Source organism: Doryrhamphus excisus, linkage group LG20, assembly GCF_037039965.1.
Source record: "Doryrhamphus excisus strain RoL-2023G ecotype Guam linkage group LG20, RoL_Dexc_Guam_v1.1, whole genome shotgun sequence".
Classification (NCBI taxonomy): Eukaryota; Metazoa; Chordata; class Actinopteri; order Syngnathiformes; family Syngnathidae; genus Doryrhamphus; species Doryrhamphus excisus.
Window position 1 is genome coordinate 9,091,347 of NC_136376.1, and position 23,727 is coordinate 9,115,073.

At 39.3% G+C, this 23,727-nt stretch overlaps 1 protein-coding gene across 2 annotated transcripts in view; it reads right to left on the minus strand.

The window, feature by feature from the left end:
* The window catches only part of macrod2 (mono-ADP ribosylhydrolase 2), a 452,466-nt gene that overhangs the window by 165,268 nt on the left and 263,471 nt on the right, over positions 1-23,727 (minus strand). For both annotated transcript variants that reach the window (XM_058058340.2, XM_058058339.2), the window contains exon 6: positions 11,019-11,140. In XM_058058340.2, coding sequence (XP_057914323.2) covers positions 11,019-11,140 — 122 coding nt within the window. The remainder of the gene's footprint in view (positions 1-11,018; positions 11,141-23,727) is intronic.

Sequence of the window (23,727 nt, forward strand, 5' to 3'; positions counted from 1 at the left end):
ACTTTCATGGATGGATGCAGCGGTTAAAATGACACAATACTTTCCACTCTGTTGACATACTGTAAGTACAAAACATTAGGACTTAATCACAATACGGATCTATTCAATCACAAACAACATTATTCAGTCCGGTGTCACATATCATGGATAATGAAGTCATTGTAATGTTTATAATTAAGAAAACAATTTAGGCTCGGGACAGTGTCGGAGGACAATAATGCAAACGACAAATAAGGCAATCTAGGACGTGTTCTGCTTTGTGTTAACATTTTTCTCTACACTAATTAATTGTACAGATTACTTTACTGTGATCAGAGGCCAAATACTTGTCTCCATGTTTTGGTGATACATTTCAAGCAGCTTTTATTCTTAGACAGTTCCAGTTTTAAGAAAGATGATAAGAAAGATGGAAAGTTTTTGCTGAATATGTTCACAAATTAATTAATCGCTTGGGGAGACAGCACAGAAAAAGAGAAGCTTGAAACCTGAGTTGCCATGTTTGATATGATAGTTTGTATCAAGACATAAATAATCACACAGACAGAGACAATGCAGAGCGCTTCAATTTGAAGCAAAACAACACATGTTTGAAATTGAAGTTATTTAGCACATATTATACTGACATTTAATAGAAACTTTGACTGAAACATGTATGCATATTTTTATTTGTGGATTTATTGCTGGCGTAGTCGGCATGATGATGAGTTGTCATGTTGTCACAGTTCATTGCACATGGGTTGGTTTCTGTGCAAAATTGGACCAAATAAATATTGCACAATACTCAGTGGGTGTCTGCATAATTTGAGGATTGGTTTTGGAGGCCTATTTAATAAAGGCCAGCATTGTTAGTCCAGTGAACGGCATCATGCCACATCTATCACATGAATGTCTCCGGGCATTGGGTATGGTGGAGGCCGGTTTGAGCTACAGTGACATAGCCTGGCGTATGGGCTGTTACCAACACACAATCAGAAGTTGCTGTTTCTGTATGCCAATATCCTAAACAAATTATTCATATGAGGTCAATCCAGTTTACGGCTTCAAAATAAAAATATCAGTGTACATATATATATATATATATATATAAGAGGTTATGAGGTTTTTAACAACTAAAATATGACACAGTAGGGGGCAAACCTTTGCCAAGGTTGGATAAAAGTAAAGTAAAGTGGAGTGTCCTATTTGTGTTTAACCACATTGTGTCGTGCAGTAGTTTCTGCAGTTAGACGTGATAATAAAGAGGCAGCAGATGGCCATGACCCACAAGCAGAAGAGCAAAATACAGAAATCACTTCCCTGCTAACAAGCAGTTAACTCTTGGTGCAACATCTTGCAATGTCCTCACTTCAATTCATTCGGTAACAACACAACATACAGTACATACAATTCAAGATATTAACTGCATATCATTCATGAGATGCTATCAAACAACTAGAAGATTCTACAGTGCGCTGACTTCTACCAATGTTTAATTGTTAACAAAAGTGAAAAAATAAATAAATGGACTTCCCTACTTGTATTTGTCCACATTGTGTTGTGCCCCAGTTTCCACAAAATGACAATGCAATAAGATATTAGCTTGCATTGAATGGCTTTTTCTGTGCTTTAACACAAAAAATACAAGAATCTCTTTTGTGTGCGGACAGTCACACAGCCACACCTCTCTACATCGCTGTTCAAATATCACTCCCTCACGCCATCTTGGTTCTTCAAAAACTGACTGTATATATATATATATATATATATATATACTGTATATTGAAATAAAAGTTAATATCGTGGTATTCTGGCCTGAAAGCGTCAGTATTGATGAGACATGACATTTCATTATATACCGTCACACTGCATGCAGTCATGGCATGTCCGACATGATAGAATGAAAAGAAGTTCTCCTCCTATTTTGTGTGGAAATAGCCAGTTTTCGTGGCTTCTTACTTTGTCTGTAGGGGTCTTATATAATTTTTACATGGCTCTAATAATGGTGAAAAAAATACATACTTGCAAAGTCAAACAGGTTGTCTATGCTCTAAATAGTATTTATTATATATGATATGTTATTATATTTAGAATTCTACTTCAACAAAATTAACTTAGCGTGGCCAGTTTGAATCCAGATTTGTGGCAACATGTAATTAGTTATTAAGTTGATGTTTGATGGAGGGACCAGACAAAGAGTAGTTCAAAAGAACCCAACGATGTGTGATTGAATTTTCCTTTGCCCGGATACGGAGCAATGGGGCTCCCTATTGGAAGTCTCCCCCACACATTAGGCTCACTACTCACAGGAGGGGCCAAAGGGGTTGGGTACGGAGTGAGATGTGTGGCAGCTGAAGGCGGGGACACTGACAGTCTGTTGCCCGAGGCTCAGTGCCCGCACAGTGGGGTTCAACCTAGTGGACAAGAGGTAGTCTCCTTCCACCGTCGAGTGTGTGTGTGTGTGTGTGTGTTAACCTGGTCTGAGCCAATGACTGAGTGGTGCTATGCTATTGGACTTTTGCGCTTGTCACTAAATTGTAAGGACCACTGTGTTCAAGCATAAGGGTGTTTGTGTGCACTTGGCACCAGGTCAGTCTGGATCGCAGTTCTATGATCGTCGTGTCGCCGAACTTGCAGTCATACTTGCAGACACTCGGGTGAAGAGAGGTGCTCACATCTGGTGTGAGTTGGCTCAGATTGTGGGGGAGGATCCTGGTCAGACCAGACAGGCCCAAACACATTCTGAGAGACTGCTGGGAACATCTGGTGAAGTCTCTTGTCAGAAGAAGTTTCTACTCCCACATCAGGGAATGTTCCATGTTCCAAGGGAGTCGGCAGACATTAGCTGTGTCCCATTTCGGGGTCTACATCCTTCAAGGAGCCAGTCTATACGGTTGATGAATGCTTGGTCCTGACGATAGTCCTCCAGCCATTGCTAGAGCAACATGAAATGGGATGGTGTCGCCTTTGGGACATTTAATGGTTGTGTCACGTGTTTACCATCAAGTCCACAAAGTTCAGAACAAAAGACGGAATATTCAATAATTGAGCTGAAGATATTGTTTTATGTATAAAACAATATGTAATATGTAATATTACAAATTACTATGTAATATTACTAATTACTATGTAATATTATTAATAATATGTAATATATAAATACATATATGTAATATGTATTTGTATGCTGTGTTGTTGGAAATAGAAGAGCATCTGTATGCAGTGTGGTCAGTGTGGTTATTTTTGAAATTGCCTCTATATATAGATTTAAGTATTAAGATGTTTGGATATCTACAAGTTAGGTTTTTGTATGTATTATTATTATATTATTCATTTATATCACAATTTTTTTATTAAGACACGACAAATCATTAAAAAAATCTTCTACTTCTTTTTAACTTTGAACCGTACGCATCATAGTTGCTATCATCTGTCATCTTCAGGCATGGAGGACATGCTTTTGGATGTGTCACTGTGTGATATTTCAACATTTGTAGGAATGCATTCTGGGTAAATGAATGGGTGCTAATGCTTCTCATAGCCTTGGAATGAGCCCACAGAAAGGAGCGGCTAATCCTATCATTCTACACCATTCATCTCAAATCCAATTGGCTTTTAAGATTTTTCTCAACAGGCAATTTGCGGCTTCCCTGTTGGACCTCTTCAACGTCAATATGTTATGAGTACAGAACACTTCCAGGGTCGCCTGAGAATCAGCAAAAAGGGCCCTGAATACAGTTTGCGATCCTGTCACTATGTACATTGACAGCTGCCAGCCCACCGCACATAGCCACAAATAGCTTAATGACAGATACTTTCACAAAGCACCAAATTGTGGCTTGTCGGCATCAAATTAGAGAGAAAAAGAGACTCGGTTAGCCTTACTCAACAATAAATCCTCATGCAATCTTGCTTTGAGAGTAAACTCCTTGTTAGACCTTTTCAACTGAATACCCTCAAAGACTAAAACAAGGTTACGTTAGAATAAAATACAAATGTATCCAATATTGTTCTATTTTAAAGTTCATAGTCAAAGAGGTGGGTTGATATGGTCTTTAAAACGAAGCACAGTCAAAACTCGGAATGTTTTCCAGATGGTGGCCTCCCCCTCCACACTGTCAGTCAGTTTCTGCCTGGCAGATGCTACATTTGCTTCTAGGGGAGAATATGAGCAGCGTTCCATAACTAACCAAGACAGGGGACCTGCATTAGCTGTGTCCTCACTTGCATGTACTGCAGGACCCAGCTCCACAGGGAGGACACCTCCTCGCCCCCCAAAGGGCCTGACTCTACACATATGAGTGCATTTTTAGAATATACCCACCAAGGCTAATTGCTGTTTTGTCAAACACAATGCAAGTTACATTATTTTTCTCAGTAAGAGAATGAATTGATGAAAATCAGCATATATCACAGAGCATGACACTATAACTCATTCATTGCACTAAACATTTTTTTCTTCCCTCGGGTGTCTTCTAATTGTGGTTCAATTTCGTTTCTCACTGCTGACTTGCGACTTTCCCCAGAAACCTCATCTGTTTCCAAACAGAGCCACATTAAAATGGCATATGCACTGGAACAAGCATGATAAGGCGCCTTAAATATGTCATGGCTCAGGCAGTTATAGTCAGCTAGATTTCTCACTCCTATCGACCAGCCAGGCTTTGCTTTTATTAGAAGCCTAGAATCACTCACCCAAAAATCTATACATCTAAATGCATTTTCAGTGTGCTTCTTTACATCAGCTTCCTTTGCAGGCAAAACAATGTTGAGTGACAAGCACTGAACAGAGGAGGGGGCTGTTTGATAACATGGTGCATTCCGTCCCAGAGCAGCAAACTCAACATACAGGCTGCACAACGCCGCCGTTTGATGTTGCAGGGCCAAGTCGGGAATACTGACATGCTGGCTGCGGGCTGTGGTCAGTCAGAGCCCAGGGAGCTGTGACAGCCGGATGCTCTTTCAGCGACAGCGATGGAGAAAAGGCACTGAACTGAAGCATAACAGTTGAAGAAACGCACATACTAGAGCACCACTATCACACATTCACATATTTATGCCTCAAGGTTAAAAGAGTATAGTGCGTTTGTGCAGCTACACAACATTTGTGTACATAATATGAACAAAAATATACACCGCTCTCCAGCATGCACTGCAGCCAAATGCTTCTGGAGACACACAACACAGCAGGCCACACAACCATCTGATATGCATCCAGAGACTGACACAGATTGAAGGTGTTAAAGCCTGCACAGTTCCAGATAGCTTTCAACTGTAGTGTTATGTTTAAATGTCAGTTTCTCTGGCTAGGGGCTGTCATTTTTCATCTGAAGGCCATCCCTTAGCAAGTCAGGGAATTGCTTCCTACCAATATAAAGTCCAAAGCACTAGGGGTAGTTAGAAATAAGCAAAATCTTCAACGCTGCCTTCCATCTCAGTCAATATCTAGCATCTGTTTAAGGCTTTGAAATCTTCAGATGGGGAAAATAAGAAATTTTATTTCTTGTGCATGCTTAATGCTTCTTGGTGAGTTAAGAGAGACATATTTATGCATTTGGAGGAGTAGTGGTAAGAAAATGACTCAATAACAGACTGACAGAAGTAGCCGGGGGGTGCGTAAAAATTCACAACTTCTCCGTGTTTTTCCCCACTAGACGTATAACTTCGGCGTTACTTTGGGACAGGAATAACTCTTCAAACTAATTTCTGTCTTAGGGGGATTCTAGCAATTGTGTAGTTATATAGACTGAGCTGCCCTGGGGTAAAGGAAATCCATTTCCAGTTGTGAAAAGCAGTGGCATTTCCTTGTCTGTCCTGACACGCTACAGTCAAGAGCAGATTTTGATGTGAAGATTGTAACTGTGGTACCCATACTTGTTTCACGGCCTGAAGGATAGCTTTGGGCTTAAAGAATCAGGGATTAACTACCAAGATCTGCCTCGTTTTAATCTTTCATGCTGAAGTTTATTTTGTGTTAGGTCATGTTTTCTCTCCTATTCCTTTGTAATGCCCTGGAATCCCCATTAGGCAGCCAAGCCGTCTGAGATTCCAAAAAAAATGTTCGTCCCCTCCTCCCCATTTGTGCAACATTGTCGACAAACTCAGAGAGGAGAGCTTAGCGACATTGCTAACCAAAATGCATCTATCATGGTATTCTCCCTTGTGTTAAGTCTTGCATACCGAGGCAGTCCAGAATCAGTCAAGCACACATTCCTGCATGAAGACAGAAACATCCATTCCCCCTTTTCCTTGTGGCAAAATGAATGCGGGTGCCCTTGCAGCAAGATGGAAACGTCTGTGGCTAAGACAATGTAATGACTAGACTCATCGTACAAGGCCAGTCAATCACAGAGCACCACTGTTTTCACTCAAGGCATTCTAAATGCACAGCAGCTGTATAAATACATTAAACAGGATCCAAACAGTTCCGAGTAAAAACAAACTTTGGTTCTTAAAAATATATGTAACATTAGATAAATAAATGAAGAAATATGACACACTAGGTAAAGCTTCAAAAAAAAGCAAAGATCGGTGCAGCGTTTGGTGGGGGTGCAATGAGTCTCCATGATAATACCCTCGGCTCAAAAAGGGCTCAGATCGCTATAAGGCCTCTGAGATGGATATCTGTTAATGCAGTGTAAATGGACCAATGCATACTCATTGGGAACCTGACATTATCACAAAACAGATTGTTCCAAATCTACCCAAAATAAATAACCAACATTTAAAATTAGTTGTTTTCATGCATTTTGGGTGTGTGCGCCTCTGAGTTAGTTGTTTCACGTCTTTGGTAAATGTAAACACAGTGATATCAGATAAGATGGTCGGCCCCAAACTATGGAACTCTCTGCCCTCCCAAGTAAAAAAGGCCCCCAATATCGAAAGCTTTAAGTCTCGTCTTAAAACCCACTTTTATTCTCTGGCTTTTAACTCGGAGTGAGTCGTATGGTCCTGTGTCTTTTAGTTCTTCGTTTTTATTGTAACTGGTTCTATTTTTTATACTTTTATTGCTTTGTTTCTTGTTTTTAATATTTTAATATCTATTTTATTATTTTATTTCTTAAATGCTCTTTTAGTTTTTGATTATTACTTTTTATTTTTACTAGTCTGTGCAGCACTTTGGAAACTCTGTTTATAAAATGTGCTATATAAATAAAGTGGATTGGATTGGAAGATATGGGTCTGCCATTTTTTTTAAACAATTTGCCCATCATGCACAATCCATATGTGACACATGAACACATATGTCTTTCTCTTTTCTGTGCGTTCTAAAGACAGACAGCTCATTACTGCACATAGTAAGTCCACATACAATGCCTCCAAAAAACTCCATATAGTAACAGGTACGTTCATGATAACATGTAATAATCAAAAATAATTTTGCCCAGTGGTGTCACCTCAAATATATGGCCTAAGCTTTTTTTGTAATGGTAATGGTTTTATTTCATTTGAACATGCATCAGATTACAATTGAGTGCATCCCATAATCAGTTCACAGTTCTACATGTCCAAAAGGAGTAGGAAGAAGCAAAGTTTATTAAATCCTACCCCTCCATCTGGTACTTTTACAATCACTAACTGTTATATTTGTTTATGATATTTTTAGCTAATTGGTTATTTTTAGCCTTATGCATTATTTTAGTTGTTTGAAGATGAATTATATCAGCAAGTTTAAGTATTTGTGATTTTAGAAATAAGGAGTTAGTATGTTCTCTGTAGGCGGCATTATGAATTATCCTTACTGACCTTTTTTGCAGTACATTTAGCGAGTGAAGATTGCTTTTATAGTTATTAGTTATAGTTAATTTATAGTTATATTTCCACACAATAAATAAGATATGGTAGAACCATAGAGCAATAAAGAGTGTGAAGTGATTTCTGATTGTGAGTGCGACGCTGACGTGTTGCGGCCAATTCTGTGTTAAAGCTTGTCGCTAATCTCCTAATAGTTAGCCAGTGTGTTCTTTTTAAGTGTCAATGCGTCATTAACACATTGATCCATCAGCGTAACAATGTTAATAATAATAACTGTAGCTTGGTTATACGCTAATTGAGTATTGTTGGCGCTTTTTGGAAGGCTTTATTGGCGGAAAATAAGCTCTTTCCCTATGTGCACTAATGAGTAATGCCTCTTTTTATCTGTTTTTATGTCTTTAGAACACACACAAAAGAGAGTCTTCATGTCTCACATAAATATTGTGGATGATGACATAATGACATATGACATAATTCCAAAAATGTGCAGTTTTCCTTTAAATCTGTAATTAAACTGACATGAAAAGTAATACAAACGTTAAATGGGAATTGGGCTCCTGTGTTGTACATCATAAGAAGTCAATGCTCGATGAATTTAAATATCATCAGACTGTTGATTTTGATATGATATCAAAAGTACAGATAACACCCTCTGTCATTTAGCTTCAAAATCAATTTAATTGCTACCTGGAGTGATTCTTACGGTCACAATGATTCTTCATCAGTGTAGGAACTTCTCACAATCATCTTTAATGAAACTGGCACTTATCAGTGTCTCCTGTCTATTCTGGCAAGTACTTCCATTGATTGGATTCTGATGATGTTGTGGGGGCCGTCGGCTGGGACTAAAAATGAGATTTGTGGCCATTTGGTGAGAGACTGATTTGTTTACCCTCGTTGCATAAGGTAAATCTATAAAACAGGGAAGGTGCACGCTGTTGATTGTGTTTAAAACACTCAAATGTTTAAAATAAATAAAAAAGATATGGAGATATGCAGTTTTTTATATACAGTACTGTTTTATTTCTTTAGAATGATGTTTATTTTTTGCATTCTTTTTGGATTTTGTTGTATAATATATATGCTTGGAATGACAAATCCCTATGCCTTATGTTTTATTAAATTTGGCTTTGCAAATTAAAAAATGTGCAGAATGACACACAGACCAACAAAAGATGGTATTAACATGACCACATTACGTTTGGAAGGCAGCCCCCCAAAGGGCTTGTCTGCTTGAGTATGCCAAGATTGGTCCCAGTGGACTGTGCCGGGGAAACCACTAGTCTGGTTCAACACACACAGAAGATGCTGTTGGTCATCCACTGTAGCCAAGGTGCTATTGGACTTGGGCTTCTGTGGTCGAGAGGTGCTGCCTATCAACATCCCATAACCCGTCTAGCTCCTAACAAATAAGCCGGTTACCACTAGCAGTTATAGGTCCAAACCTGCACATAGACAGCTTGTGGGTTAGTGGTTGTTCTTTAAATCCGGGGCAGAAAGGAAGTTTGAAAGCATCCCGGGTGACAAAGCAGCCTCTTTAGGACAGCACTGGTTAGCAGCGCTTTTCTAAATCAGGGAAGGGACGAGAAAAAGTTGGCCCAAACAAAGCCTCCTCTACCACAGACTGGCTGTGGCTGGCAGTTGGGCCTTTTAGCGGTCAAAAACCACAGTTGGAGAAAATTCAATCTCACGATATGGAATGTATTAGATTGTTATGTATGTATGTATTAGATTGAGAGACATTAACCTGGTTAGGGTTCGGGTTATGGTTAGGGACAATCACAGAACCCTCCCGTGACAAGCCTGTAATACTCAATGATCTCAAAGCCAGGGTTGGAAATGACAGCAAGAGCTGGGATGGAGTGCTGGATAAACACAGGCTTGGACGAATGAACACAAATTGTTTGATGTTACTTACTTTATGCACCAAAAACCAGCTGACCCTCACCAAGACACCTTTAAGTACAAGACAACAATGGTGCATCCAACAGTTGATAGGCAGCACTTCTCGACCACAGAAGCCCAAGTCCAATAGCACCTTGGCTACAGTGGATGGCCAACAGCATCTTCTGTGTCTGTTGAACCAGACTAGTGGTTTCCTCGGCATAGTCCACCGGGACCAGTCTTGGCATACTCAAGCAGACAAGCCCTTTGGGGGGCTGCCTTCCCACGTAATGTGGTCATGTTAATACCATCTTTTGTTGGTCCAAGGTCCAAGCAATGGCATCTCATAGATTATGTTATTGTTCAAAGGCCGTGATTTCAAGACTACTTTTCCAACCTAGTCCATAAGCCACACAACCCCCAGCTAAAAGTTATCAACCAATTCAAATACCTAGGGAGTATAATATCATCTGATGGTCCTAACGACAAGAAAATGAGTAAACAAGTCAGACACTGGGCCGCCCCTGTTCCTGTGTCCTGTCCAAAATCAAGGTGTGCAAAGCAGTACTCACCAGCCTTTTATAGTTGTGAGATTTGGACGCTCCACTGTACAGAAAACAACATGGGCAGCTTGAGCATTTGCACATCACAGCCCCGTGTTGATTTATGGGAATCAGATGGCAGGACAACATGACAAACGCGGAGGTTCTGAACAGTCAACCTGATTGAACATTGAGGCCACGATCATTAAGACCTAATCTCCACTCGACTGGCCATGTGTTTACACTGGACAGCATCTGACTACCATGCCAAGTACTCTATAGTGTAGTAGTCCAGGAGCTGGAATCCAACACCAAGGACAGAGTGAGCTGGTGTGCTGCAACACCAATGGTTCTCTCTTATGCAATGTGAGAGAACGCTAGAAGGCCTCATCCTCCACCTTGGTTACCGTGTTATTCCAATGGCCCAATATGTGTGCCTAAAAGATTGGACTCAGTCACACACAGGCCCTCAATCAAATACAGTTGAATGCGATGGTTTACCCACTACCCAGGGCAATATAAAAACAAAATAAACATTTGCAAACACTGAAATAGATAAACTTTAGTAATTCAAAATACTTCAATATGTAAAAGAAGGTATGTAGATACAAAGACTTTAATTTCTGCACAGCGGTAAGTTGAATATTTTCATTGGAAAAAAAATGACCATTTTTTTGTTTACTGCTTCTTTTGTCAAAACAAAGAAGATTAGGTGCTTTCAAGAAGTGTATCTTCAGTGAAACATGCTAAATCCTTGTTTATGTACCTCAAAAAAACCCCAACAAAATTCAAACAGTCTGCTTTTTCACTGAAGTCTTACCCAAAGTCAATAATTATATTGAAAAAAAATGGACTACTCACCACACTGCTCAAGCCGTACTCCTTCACCAGCCTGAGGGAGTTCTGGTAACAAGAGGTGAGGTCGTTGGTCTCGGTGGGGCCCACATGACCTCTGGCCACTGGACCCACTGTGTGAATCACAACTGTTGGAAAGGGACAAAACAAAAAGCCCAGTTTAAACACCAGCCACCTCTAGCAAGGTTACATGGTTGGCAGTAGTTCTAAAACAGCATGCAGTGTAAGACTAAGTGACTATAAAATCTCTCAGTGGGCTGCCAAACCACCCAGCATTATGCCAAGAACAACAACCTGGTAGAGGTTGAGGTTAACAAGAAATATATGCCACCTAGTGAATAAGAAAGTATAGTATTATACAGTGCATTGAAAAACGTTTATGCAAAGCAGGCAGGTTGGACCAGCAGCTGCATGGCAAACAATATATGGATGTTGCTAAATTGACTCACAACACATTACTACACTTGACAAAATAAGACAGTACTAAACTATATAGTGTATACTACAGAGTGCAGTTAAAAATAAATGTAAAGGAAAACTACTTTTTATCATCAGCCATAATCCTTACGTGCATTCTGCACGAGGCAGCAAATAACGCACGTAATGGCATTCACCTATTTTGACTATAAAGCCCTCTACAAAATAAAACTCCATAAAACACCAACAATTTCCATTTACATACTGTAATGTGACCTCCATATTAACCAAGCAAGACTGACTACTTTTACAAAATAGCCAAGAGCTACTACTTGTTTTAACTGTAACTGTTTTAACTTTCATTGTTTATTTCAACCCATTGTTTATTTCAACCCAAACAAACTGGATAAGCTTGTTTTGCCAGAACATGAACAAAATATTGGTATCCACAACTCACATTTTGCATGAAAACACCACCAACAATAAACTGTTTGTTCATTTACATTTCATCCGACTCCAACTTTTATCATTGTTAGAGCTACTTTGACAATCAGAAAAGAGAGGTATGCTATTTGTGTTTTATTAATATGACTGGCAACATTTCAATTGTATTTTATTTACACAGCAGAATGTCACTTAATCAGTGCCATCATTATTGTTATACTATTTTATGGTGATAGCAACCCAAACAGATATATAAATACTCAAGAGTGGGGGGAATATTCTTTGACCCTTCAGTGAGCTACTGGTTGGAAACTCCTTGCTCGCTTTGCACAAGGATTCAGACATTCAGGATAAATCAAACGTCAAGGCTTTATTGGCTGCACAAAGCCCAAGCCAGGATGAGTAGACGCAGATTAATCAAGCCAGGTGAAACCAATCCCGGATCAGTGCACTTAAGCCGCTTCCTTAAATAAACCTTGCTATCGATCACAAAGTCAAGATCCACCATGGTAACCAAAGAGGCGTACTTTTCCCTGATGGAAGTGGAAATCATCATAAAGAAATCATCACAGAGAAAATAAACAACAATAGGCAACATCACTACAGTCCTAAAACTAAGACAGAAAGTGTGGTCACATGTTAAAATTTTGTATTCTCATGTTAAACGATCCCAAAGTTTCAGAAAATGAGGTTTGTGCATTTGGAAGTGAGCCCTGAAAGAAGTTTGGGATGGCTCAAAACGCTCGGTTTGAAAAGGCGTGGTAAAACAGCCCCTTTGTGATGTCACAGATGGGACTTCCTTATATGGTTCATAGTTAAGAAGCACTTTGGGCATGTGACCAATCACAGTGAAGTAGGAATGCCCTGAGGCGGGCTTTAGGTGGAATAAATTAAAACAGACCGTTTTGGCAGGAAGCAGCTATAATATGGTTACAATGGGAGACGTGCTAAGTTGTGTTTCGTACATGATTCATGAATTCTTCACGTCAAGAGGAGCAACATTCCAATTAGTGTGGGCAAGTGCAAAAAAACAGACTCGTAGTGAATTCATGAAAATTTAAAGAGTCAGTATCAATGTCTCCACTTGTATCCTGACCACATCCACATCAGGTAAATATTTATACAGCTGAAGGTGTGGAAGGTGAAAGGTATATTTCACTTAGTAACCAAGGAGAGATGCTGCAGGGAAGACACGTATTTGCTTTGGCGCTCTAAAACACCTTGGCACTTTCTTTAGTAACACTCAGAAATCAAACAATGAAGACCTTTCGGCTCTTGGTCCTTGGAGGAAATGTGAGTATTACTTGAAGAAAATAGACTCTCTCAAGACATTCGAATCTTTTTGATTATTTGTTGGAGACGGCTGCATGACAATTGACAATATATCAACAAAGTTAAGTGAAAATGAAAATCTTCTGCAAGAATAACAAACTTTTAGTTTAGTGTGTACAGACATTAGCTAAAAGGTTAGGTTTTGCCCTTACCGCAGCATAAAGCTGTTTTTTTTTTCCTCTTTTTCTGTTCTGGTTGATTATCCATCCAGTATAGGTCTTCATCATCACTCTGCAGAGCCTTTGGTAAAGCCCTTACTCTTTATTATCATTGTCATCCATTAGAGTACAACACATTTCAGTCCATCAGTGTTTCGTCTTTGCTGAGAAGCACATACTGACACATGTGCTATTATCTCTGTGCAGCTGAGAGGTACATTCATCTATCTTTGGTGTCTTGAAAGGATTACTTGCAGCCCTCTTTTACACTTTGGGAGGCGGCTGAACAAAATTGCTAGATGCACAAAACAGGGAAAACATATGAAATACATATTGTTCCCTTATAATGTTTCAGATGTTGACATTATTAATGAAATGCAGAGTGGAACCTTGGTTAGCATTATTAATATGTTTCAGAAAGTCTTACTCTAACTGAAACGGATGCTAACTGAATCTATTTTTCCCCACCAGAAATAATGTAAATCCAGTTAATCCATTTCAGAAAGCCAAAAATGTTAATACAAAACATATTTTTATAGTTACACGCAAAAAACGATCAAATGCATCTCCAGTCTTTAACAAAATGAAAACAGCAGAGAGCGACCAGTCCAGGGTGTACCCCGCCTCTCGCCCGAAGACAGCTGGGATAGGCTCCAGCACCCCCGCGACCCTCGTGAGGATAAGCGGTTGAAAATGAATGAATGAATGTTGACACTATTCATGAAATGCAGAGTGGAACCTTGGTTAGCATCATTAATATGTTTCAGAAAGTCTTACTCTAACTGAAACGGATGCTAACTGAAAACATTTTTCCCCACCAGAAATAATGTAAATCCAATTAATCCATTCCAGAAAGCCAAAAATGTTAATACAAAACATATTTTTATAGTTGCACACAGAAAACAATCAAAATGCATCTCCAATCTTTAACAAAATGAAAACAGCGGAGAGCGACCAGTCCAGGGTGTACCCCGCCTCTCGCCCGAAGACAGCTGGCATAGGCTCCAGCATACCCACGATCCTCATGAGGATAAGCGGTATAGAAAATGGATGGGAGAGAGCAACTCATTTTTTAAACATTTTGATATCTTATTTCGACCCAAACAATTTGAATATGAAGTTATTATAATATTATATTCCCATATTAACTAAAAACCTGAAAGAAAACCAGGCTTGCAAGCACCACATGGGCACGTTTCAGACAAACATGCTTTATTATCGATTTCAGAGCATGAGTCAGACGAGAGTTGCCCTCTATGCCGCTTATCCTGACCAGGACATGCTGAAGCCTATTCCAGCTGACTTTTGGCGAGAGGTGGTTTACACCCTGGATTAGTCGACTTAAAGTCTAACAACCATTCACACTCACATTCATACCTACAGACAAATTATGGCTGCAACCATGCAACCATAATGATGAATGAGAATATTCATTGGCATGTGTGAGGCTGACCCTAAATGAAGTGTCACTGGGACTGGTCTAGATTCACTTCACAACATACATTGGTCAAATACAAGTTGCTGTGAGAAACCATTCCATGATAAATGAAATGCAGCCTATATTTTGGTAATGCAGGTCTACTCCCCTTCATATTTACATATCTGCACAGATTACATCAAGAGGTAAGTGTATTTTTGATGAAATCTCAAATGCCAAATGGTGACACAAGCAAATGCCGCCACACAGGAGCATAACTCTCTTTGTTACCTTGAACCACACACACACACACACACACACACATACACACACACACACACACACAAAAGAAACTAATTGAGCTGAGACGCCCTTAGTGGCAAGCGATCTCTGCTAAGTCGGGTGTGCTAGGGATGGATTGGACATGAAATGACCCCTGAACACACCAACTGTGGTGTGTGATCATCTTAGACAGGCCTACTAAAATATTCCACAGCTTTCTGCCAAGGGGACATGCACACTTCAAAGACACCACTTTCTTAGCAACAAAAAAAAAAATCATTTTTAAATATCCAGGCTTCATTTAGAACAGTGCTGTGCTATTTCAGAGCAGGACCGGCACTTCACGGCCTAATCAATCTTTCATTTTCACTTGCCTGTTAAGACTTTGAGGCTTCTACTTTGCTTAATCCCACAAGGGATTTCCCCCCCCCCCACATCATCTACTGTAGTGTGACAGTACCTGAATGTTCCTTTTCTTGGCGACGATGCTTGATGTACAAAAACAATGTTGTAAATACCAAATAAGTAAGAGGGAGCACGCTGTCAGCATTTCAAAGATAGAAAGAGTAGAAAGAGTATACTGTAATTCTGCTTTTTATGCATATTTATTATGCATATATGAAGATCTATGTAGGTTCGAATCTCCATTTGGGTAACTCGATGTGGAGTTTGCACGTTTTCCCCGTGAGTGCATGGGTTTTCTCTTGGTACTCCCATATCCCAAAGACATGCATTTAAACTAATGTGCTACCTCAATGTTAATTTACATCCCAAGTCCCATACACACATTCACGATTAGCATTAGCGATTTACCTGGTGATTTGGAAGACCTCCAAATATGAAAACGACTTATACATTTAAATGTCTACTCAAACAGATGCATAATAAGCATAACACACTTTCTACAGCTCAACGGGAGACAGGAGTGGCAAACAGTGGCTACTTCCTGACTACGGCAATACCCCAAGGACAGACTAAATGCATACTTGCAAATGAGATTCATATTGTATAAACAATAGTGTTGCAAATTTAGCGCCAAACACTAAAACATTTCTTTCCCCCAGGGGGAGCATGACAGAAAATAATTGAGATCCACCGCAAGAAGATATTGACAATGAGCAATTAAAACAAAACAAACCTGAAACAGACTCTGCAACATGGAATCATCAAAGTTACAAGATGCATGGTGTGATGAAAAAAAGTCCCAGTGAAATACATCTCAGTGAATTGTCCACGTTATGATTATTAAATTATTCGTTTCTCTTCCAAAACATAAACCAAACCGAAAAATAAAACAAAAGTCAGCATTGCAGCAAGATGTGTCATTTTCAGGGTAATTTATCACGGCAGCGCATTGGGAAGAAACCCATTGCTAAACGGCCCACATTGGCTTGAATGCACAGATAACACTGTTTTATTTTGCAATTTGCCCAAAAGCTGATGTCGCACATTTTGCCACCTTCAGATGGGCTTGCTAATATTTAGTCAGACCGCAAAAACCCTGCACACATAAACATATGAATGCTATCTTATTTGACAAGATGGCGATGGCTGTAATCAAAGCAAATCATCTTGATCCGCAGCGTGCAAAAAATTTGATTTTTCCTTTAGAATGGTGCATTCATTCCCTTATGACACTGGAGTCATTATTTTCCTTTTTGTTAAGTGCCATTATCATCGGATTATTTCATGTGAATTTATTACCAATGCGAAAACTTAAACAGCCAATTTTTAGAAGAGCTCTTATTCCATTTTAATGAATGGTTCCATGCATCGTGCCTGAGGGCCTGTCCGTAAGACCAAGGTTAGTACTCTATATTAGGATTTATACTCAGGATATGACTAATGCAGAGAAACAATTACACACAATGTTAGCAGTGCATTACAAGATGTACACAAAAGCAATCAAAGATTTTGCTGTAACGCGGTAATGTCAGGCATTACTAATAACATTCAGTGAAGTACTGTTAAGGCCTCAGTAATTGACAAAAATAAGACTATTGGTCAAACAACATTTTACATGTATTAATGTATTCATGATATAGAAAGTAAGCCTATTAAGTCATAATAATAATAATAATAATCTGTCAATGCAGTTTTTTAAAACACCACTGGTGTACTAAAGCTAAATATCTCATAATACAATATGGCTTTTAGAGAAATACAGTCAAACCTCAATTGTTTTTTGACAAAGGTTTGACAAAAAAATGCCCCGGGTTTCATACTGTTTTCATATTGCAATGTAACAAACTATACGGTATCATTCTGCAGAATTGAGTGCCTAATTTTTTTTTAATTATTATTTTTTTTATTATACCTTTATTTACCCTGGCAAACAATTTAAGAACAAATTCTTATTTACAAATGCAGCCTGAACAAAGAGCAAAAGCACTTTGACGGGAGAGGGGCATGCTGAAAATAAGAACAACGTTATATAAAATTACAAATATCAATACAGTAAATATGTACAATACATACAATACAAAAGCATCAAACAACAACATTAAAGCAATGGGATATGGCAATAAGCCTAATCAGCAAGTGCATGAGTCAGATGTAATTAGTTGCAAGTTTTGTTTAAAGACAGAGAGCGATGTGAAGGCTGATCGGTTTTAGAGAGTTTTGTAGGGTGTTCCAGTCATTAGCTGCAGCAAACCGGAAAGCACTGCGTCCAAAGACGGGACGAACTTTGGGGATGGAGAGTTTGATGTAATTACTGGACCTTAGATTGAAAGTAGAGTGAGAAAGATGTAAGAGGGAAGAGAGATAGAAGGGTGTGATGCCAAGTATGGTTTTGTAGATGAGCAGGAGCCAGTGACGGAGCCGTCTGGTATGGAGTGATGTCCAGTCTACCAACTTATATAATTCACAGTGGTGAGTGGTGAAAGGGACGCTTGTAGCAAAATGGATGGCAGAGTGGTGAAGAATATCCAGCTTCTTCAGAGTAGACTGAGACACCATCCTATAGATGGTGTCAACATAATCAAAAATGGGCATGATGGACATTTTGACGAGTGTATGTTTTGCTGAACGGGTGAAAGAGGACTTATTGCGATAGAGGAAGCTCAAACGAGCTTTGACTTTTTTATTACAGTAAAGTCTCGTTATATCGATATCGGTTATATCAAAGTACTGCTTATTACGATACTATTTTCATTTCCCGGCAAATTTCTAGTCTTTTATGATATAATTAGTTCCATTAGTACGATACCCGGTTATTATGATAATCCGGTTACTACGATGCCCTTTTCATCTCCCGCCAGCCAATTTGGTCTGCCTATATCGATACAAAAGCAGCTTAAATCAATCTTTGCTTAAGGATTTCAATACCAAAAAAGAACACGGCGAACGGCTGCTTCCAGTCAACTTTATTTTTCACACATCCACCACCAGAGCACAGCACACACACCGATTCCCGCACTTCCTGGTTCACAGGTCATGCTCAACCCGCCCCACATAGCTGGCCAAACACATGCCTGCAACAGAAGAACCAACTGACATAGCATATACACCTATTCCAACGAAGACACAAGCGTACAAATACATGTATTTAATTGTGTTGTATTCAGATATCTTTTTATCGCTTGCAATAATCACTGTTTTTCATATGTACATGCTGGCGTTCGTGGTTTCTCTCGTGTGTATAGATTCTATACACATGAGAGAAACCACGAACAAAGATAAGCAAAGATTGATTTAAGCTGCTCGACATTGTTCTATACTATAGAACAATGTCGAGTGCATTATTGCCCACTTTTAATGCAGTTCGGCGCAGGATCGCATATATCGACAGTCCGGTTATATCGATATTTTTTCCGACTCCCGACAATATCGATATAACGAGACTTTGCTGTACTTTTTTTTATTTTATTTGAATGTGCCTGAAAAATAACCAGCCATGGGGCCAAAGAGAGTAACAGGTGCCAGCAATTTCATAAAGCAGGCGAGAAACACTATTGAATTCGAAGATGACATCTCCTAGCCTCCTGAATCACTCCTCGCCATCTTCGCCAACAAGAGTCTTGGGTGATGGTAAAAGTGATAGTCATGTGACCAATCTGTCTTGCATTGTCTCGGTTCCAGACTCAAAACCAGAGAAGACTGACCATTTGCAGTGACAGGCCCAAAACTATGGAACTCTCTCCCTCTGTAAATAAAAATGCATCTTGGGAACGTTTGAAATCACACACTGGCTTACATACATTGGCTTACATACACTAGCTTACATACAGTGGCTTTTAACACAAGCTGAGCTCGACACCGTTTTAAATATTTCATTCTTTTTTCAGCTTGTATTGATTTTCTACTTTTCTCTATAATCTGTTAGATTCTCTATTATGCTTTTATTATTGCATTGTTCCTGAGCCTGTACACTACTTTGGAGTGCTTAATAAATAAAGCTTAACTTACACCTGAAATGTAATACTGTAATATGAACTGCTACAAAAGTTCCACTTCCACAACTTACAAAAGAAGGGGTAATATTTCCTATTTTGAAATATTTCGGCGTGATTAGAAAAGAGCAGCTCTAAGGTTATTCAATGAGGATTACTAAATGAAGTGTGGACACCCACTCGGACATGGAACTGGTGTTGTCATGGTGACAGAGCGTGCAGAGTGATCCTTTAACACGTGCTGCCATGCCAGTCAGAAAGAGGAGCTTTTTGCAAACCTCAAATCATTTGCCACATGCCCAGCCGGGATATGCATTTATATTCCCTTCTTTAAAAATGGAAGAGACCTGCTTTATTCATACACTTGGCTTTCAGTGAGCATTTCCACTGTGCAAGTGTCGTGAAAATGCCTCACATTTAAACAGGAAAAAGGGGTAAGATCAAGTGAGGTTGACCATATTAAATACATAAATCATTGGTGACGTGCGGTCACGGCAGGCATGAACAGCTAAAAAACAAAAAAAACAAATGAACTTAAAATAAATATTAATGGAATGGAATGGCCTTTATTACTTGAACTACACTATGTTATCAATGTATTTTTTTTTGCATGATTCCAATAATTAAAAAAAAAAAATCAGTAAAAAATGCTGAATTTGCACATTTCATAGGCCAAGCCTATGAGCATCAGTGAGTGCACTTGGATTTGGGTCGATGTGTTTGTCAGCATATGCCACTATAATGTTTGACTTTCTACAGCCTGTGTAATGTCTATTAAGTGTGACATCAATTTTTTTGCTAATCTAACAATAAAATACGGAGAAATATCATACGCTGAGGCGCACATTACTCCTTTTCATCAAGAAAGAGCCACGGCATGGGCGAGCTGGAAGATTGTTGCTGCCGTCCTTCTATAGAGAGGAAATTATAGAGATATATATTTTTAACTTAACTGAAATAACAGCAACATACAGAGCCAGACTGCCGTGATGGAGGCTATACAGTCGTGCTCCACTACATCATATTGCAGTTTTTCAAAAATGTATTATCACTGTTTTATGGCTGAATACGTCTTGTTGTTCATTCATTCACTCATTCATTTTCTACCGCTTGTCCTTACTAGGCTCGCAGGGGATGCTGGAGCCTATCCCAGTTGTCTTGAGAGGCGCGGTATACCCTGGACTGGTCGCTAGCCAATCACAGGGCACATATAGACAAACAACCATTCACACTCACATTCATACCTATGGACAATTTGGAGTCACCAATTAACCTAGCATGTTTTCCGAATGTGGGAGGAAACCGGAGTACCCGGAGAAAACCCACGCATGCACGGGGATATGCTTTTTTTAAGCATATACTGTATATAAACAAATTGTCCATATTCTTGGCCTAAGCATTTTCAAGCAATACAATGACTAAATGAATACATTTTTTTTCAATATTTTGACACTTTGAAGTGGTCATACTAACTTCCCCGCCCACATGGGTTAAATCAATATAGGCTCTCTCTGACTAACTACCTGAGGAACACGTCAGTTTGTCTTCCACAAAGCACAGGATATCCTCAAAGTAATGGATTTACCTTTACCTTTTACACTGCCATAAGCATAATTCATAGTTTAATTGTGAGTTTAGCCACCCACACAAATTTGACCTTAACACCAATGGAAAACGGTTCACAGGAAGAAATACCTTCATTGTCAGTCATCTGCTCAAATACACGAGTCATAATAATCCAAGGTTATGACACTTGGTTCATTAAGTGGCAAAGCCTGTTGTATGTCGCCAGTACAAAGTGAATGTGGGAGTTGTGGTGTAAACGTGTTTAGAAATACAGTTCTGTCAGTGAATGGAGATACTACTCTAAATAAGTAGCATAATGTTAGCATCATTGATTGGCCTGACCTTGCAGGATAGCAGTAGTGTTAGCAAGTCAAACTAAAACACCAAAAATAATATTTTGTTTTTCTTATTTTACATCTATTAATGAACGGTGGATAACAAGTGCATATAAGGTTAAGTTTTGCAATTCAGTTTGAGACACTGAGATCGCTCTGAAGAGGTTTTGATGGGTCGCGGGGGTGCTGGAGCCTATCCCAGCTGTCTTCAGCGCAAAAGGCGGGGTACACCCTGGACTGGTCGCCAGCCAATCACAGGGCACATATAGACAAACAACCATTCACACTCACATTCATACCTATGGACAATTTGGAGTCGCCAATTAACCTAGCATGTTTTTGGAATGTGGGAGGAAACCGGAGTACCCCGAGAAAACCCACTCATGCACGGGGAGAACATGCAAACTCCACACGAGATTGCTGAGGGTGGAATTGAACCCGGGTCTCCTAGCTGTGAGGTCTGCGCGCTAACCACTTGTCCACCGTGCAGCCCGGTGCATAATTATATATTATATATTCTGTTGTGTGTTTTGCTGTTTTCAAAACAACACATAATTATGCCAAAACTTTCCATTGTGTGTATTTATAATTCAGCTAGTCCTACCTACATACACAAGTCCATGTAAAACTACGTTTGGGTAAATTTGGCGTATGAAATGCAATCAGAAAAATGTACTGATGATTTATTTATGATGTAAAATAATAATAAAAAAACTTTTTTTTGCAAAAATCTGTAAATATCTGTTTTTTAGTGCTGGGTTCAAATGGAAAAACAGATGAAGGATTGTAGCCAATATTCAAAGATACTTTGAAATAGCAATTTGTCATGTTAAGGCAAAGCTTTGATAGCAACTGGCCTTCTTGTTTGCTATAAAATGTAGAAACCAAACAACACAGCATCAATGTAGCCTTTTATCTTTACTGTTGAGCATTCCACTCAGCTGTGATTTTTACTACATTTCTAAGATTAGGGCAACAAACATAGTCAGACTTCAATATCATGCTTCTACAAGGGTCTGTTCTCGCTCTCTCTCTCACACACACATTAGTTGGAGTCTGATGTGGGCTTTGCTGATACTATTATCTGACATTTCGATGGAGATGTAATGGTACCAATGTATATTTGATAGGAAACTGTGCTGAGAATTGACAGATTATGAACACTCACAGATCAGATTCCTACAATCTTTACAGAACAGTACTGAAAAAATCTGCGTTTGGTTGACCAGGGATGTACCCTGGTTCTTACCTGACATTAGCTGGGATAGGCTCCAGCATACCAGTGAGTATAAACGGTATAGAAAATGGATGAATGGATGTTCAAAATTAGTAGTTAACCGCACTTAACCGAGTTCTTCTTGACCCTTACTTACCTTGTGAAAAAGAAGTCAGTTCATTTGGAAGGAGAAAAAAAGAGGTGATGATAATGGACGACTAGAATGTTGGCACTTAAGTTCCTCTCAAACACAGCCCACTTATCGAATCCATTCACACGCAATAGGGGGGTACTCATATACTGTATTCTTGTGCCACGACACTTTCTTTACGCAACAAATCCCCGACACACAACAAATTATAGAATATAATTTTACATTCTTTATATAACCTTGTTGGGTCATATATGAAATATAATATTTTCACTGAAAAGTCTAACTAATCAGGCCGCTCCATTTGTTTCATGAAACAAAGAATTACAGTAAAGTCTCGTTATATCGATATCGGTTATATCGAAGTACTGCTTATTACGATACTATTTTCATTTCCCGGCAAATTTCTAGTCTTTTATGATATAATTAGTTCTGTTAGTACGATACCCGGTTATTATGATAATCCGGTTACTACGATGCCCTTTTCATCTCCTGCCAGCCAATTTGGTCTGCTTATATCGATCTTTGCTTAAGGATTTCAATACCAAAAAAGAACACGGCGAACGGCTGCTTCCAGTCAACTTTATTTTTCACACTTCCACCACCAGAGCACAGCACACACACCGATTCTCGCACTTCCTAGTTCACAGGTCATGCTCAACCCGCCCCACATAGCTGGCCAAACACATGCCTGCAACAGAAGAACCAACTGACATAGCATATACACCTATTCCAACGAAGACACAAGCGTACAAATACATGTATTTAATTGTGTTGTATTCAGATATCTTTTTATCGCTTGCAATAATCACTGTTTTTCATATGTACATGCTGGCGTTCGTGGTTTCTCTCCTGTGTACGCAGTTGGTTCTTCTGTTGCAGGCATGTGTTTGCAGGCATGTGTTTGGCCAGCTATGTGGGGTGGGTTGAGCATGACCTGTGAACCAGGAAGTGCGGGAATCGGCGTGTGTGCTGTGCTCTGGTGGTGGAAGTGTGAAAAATA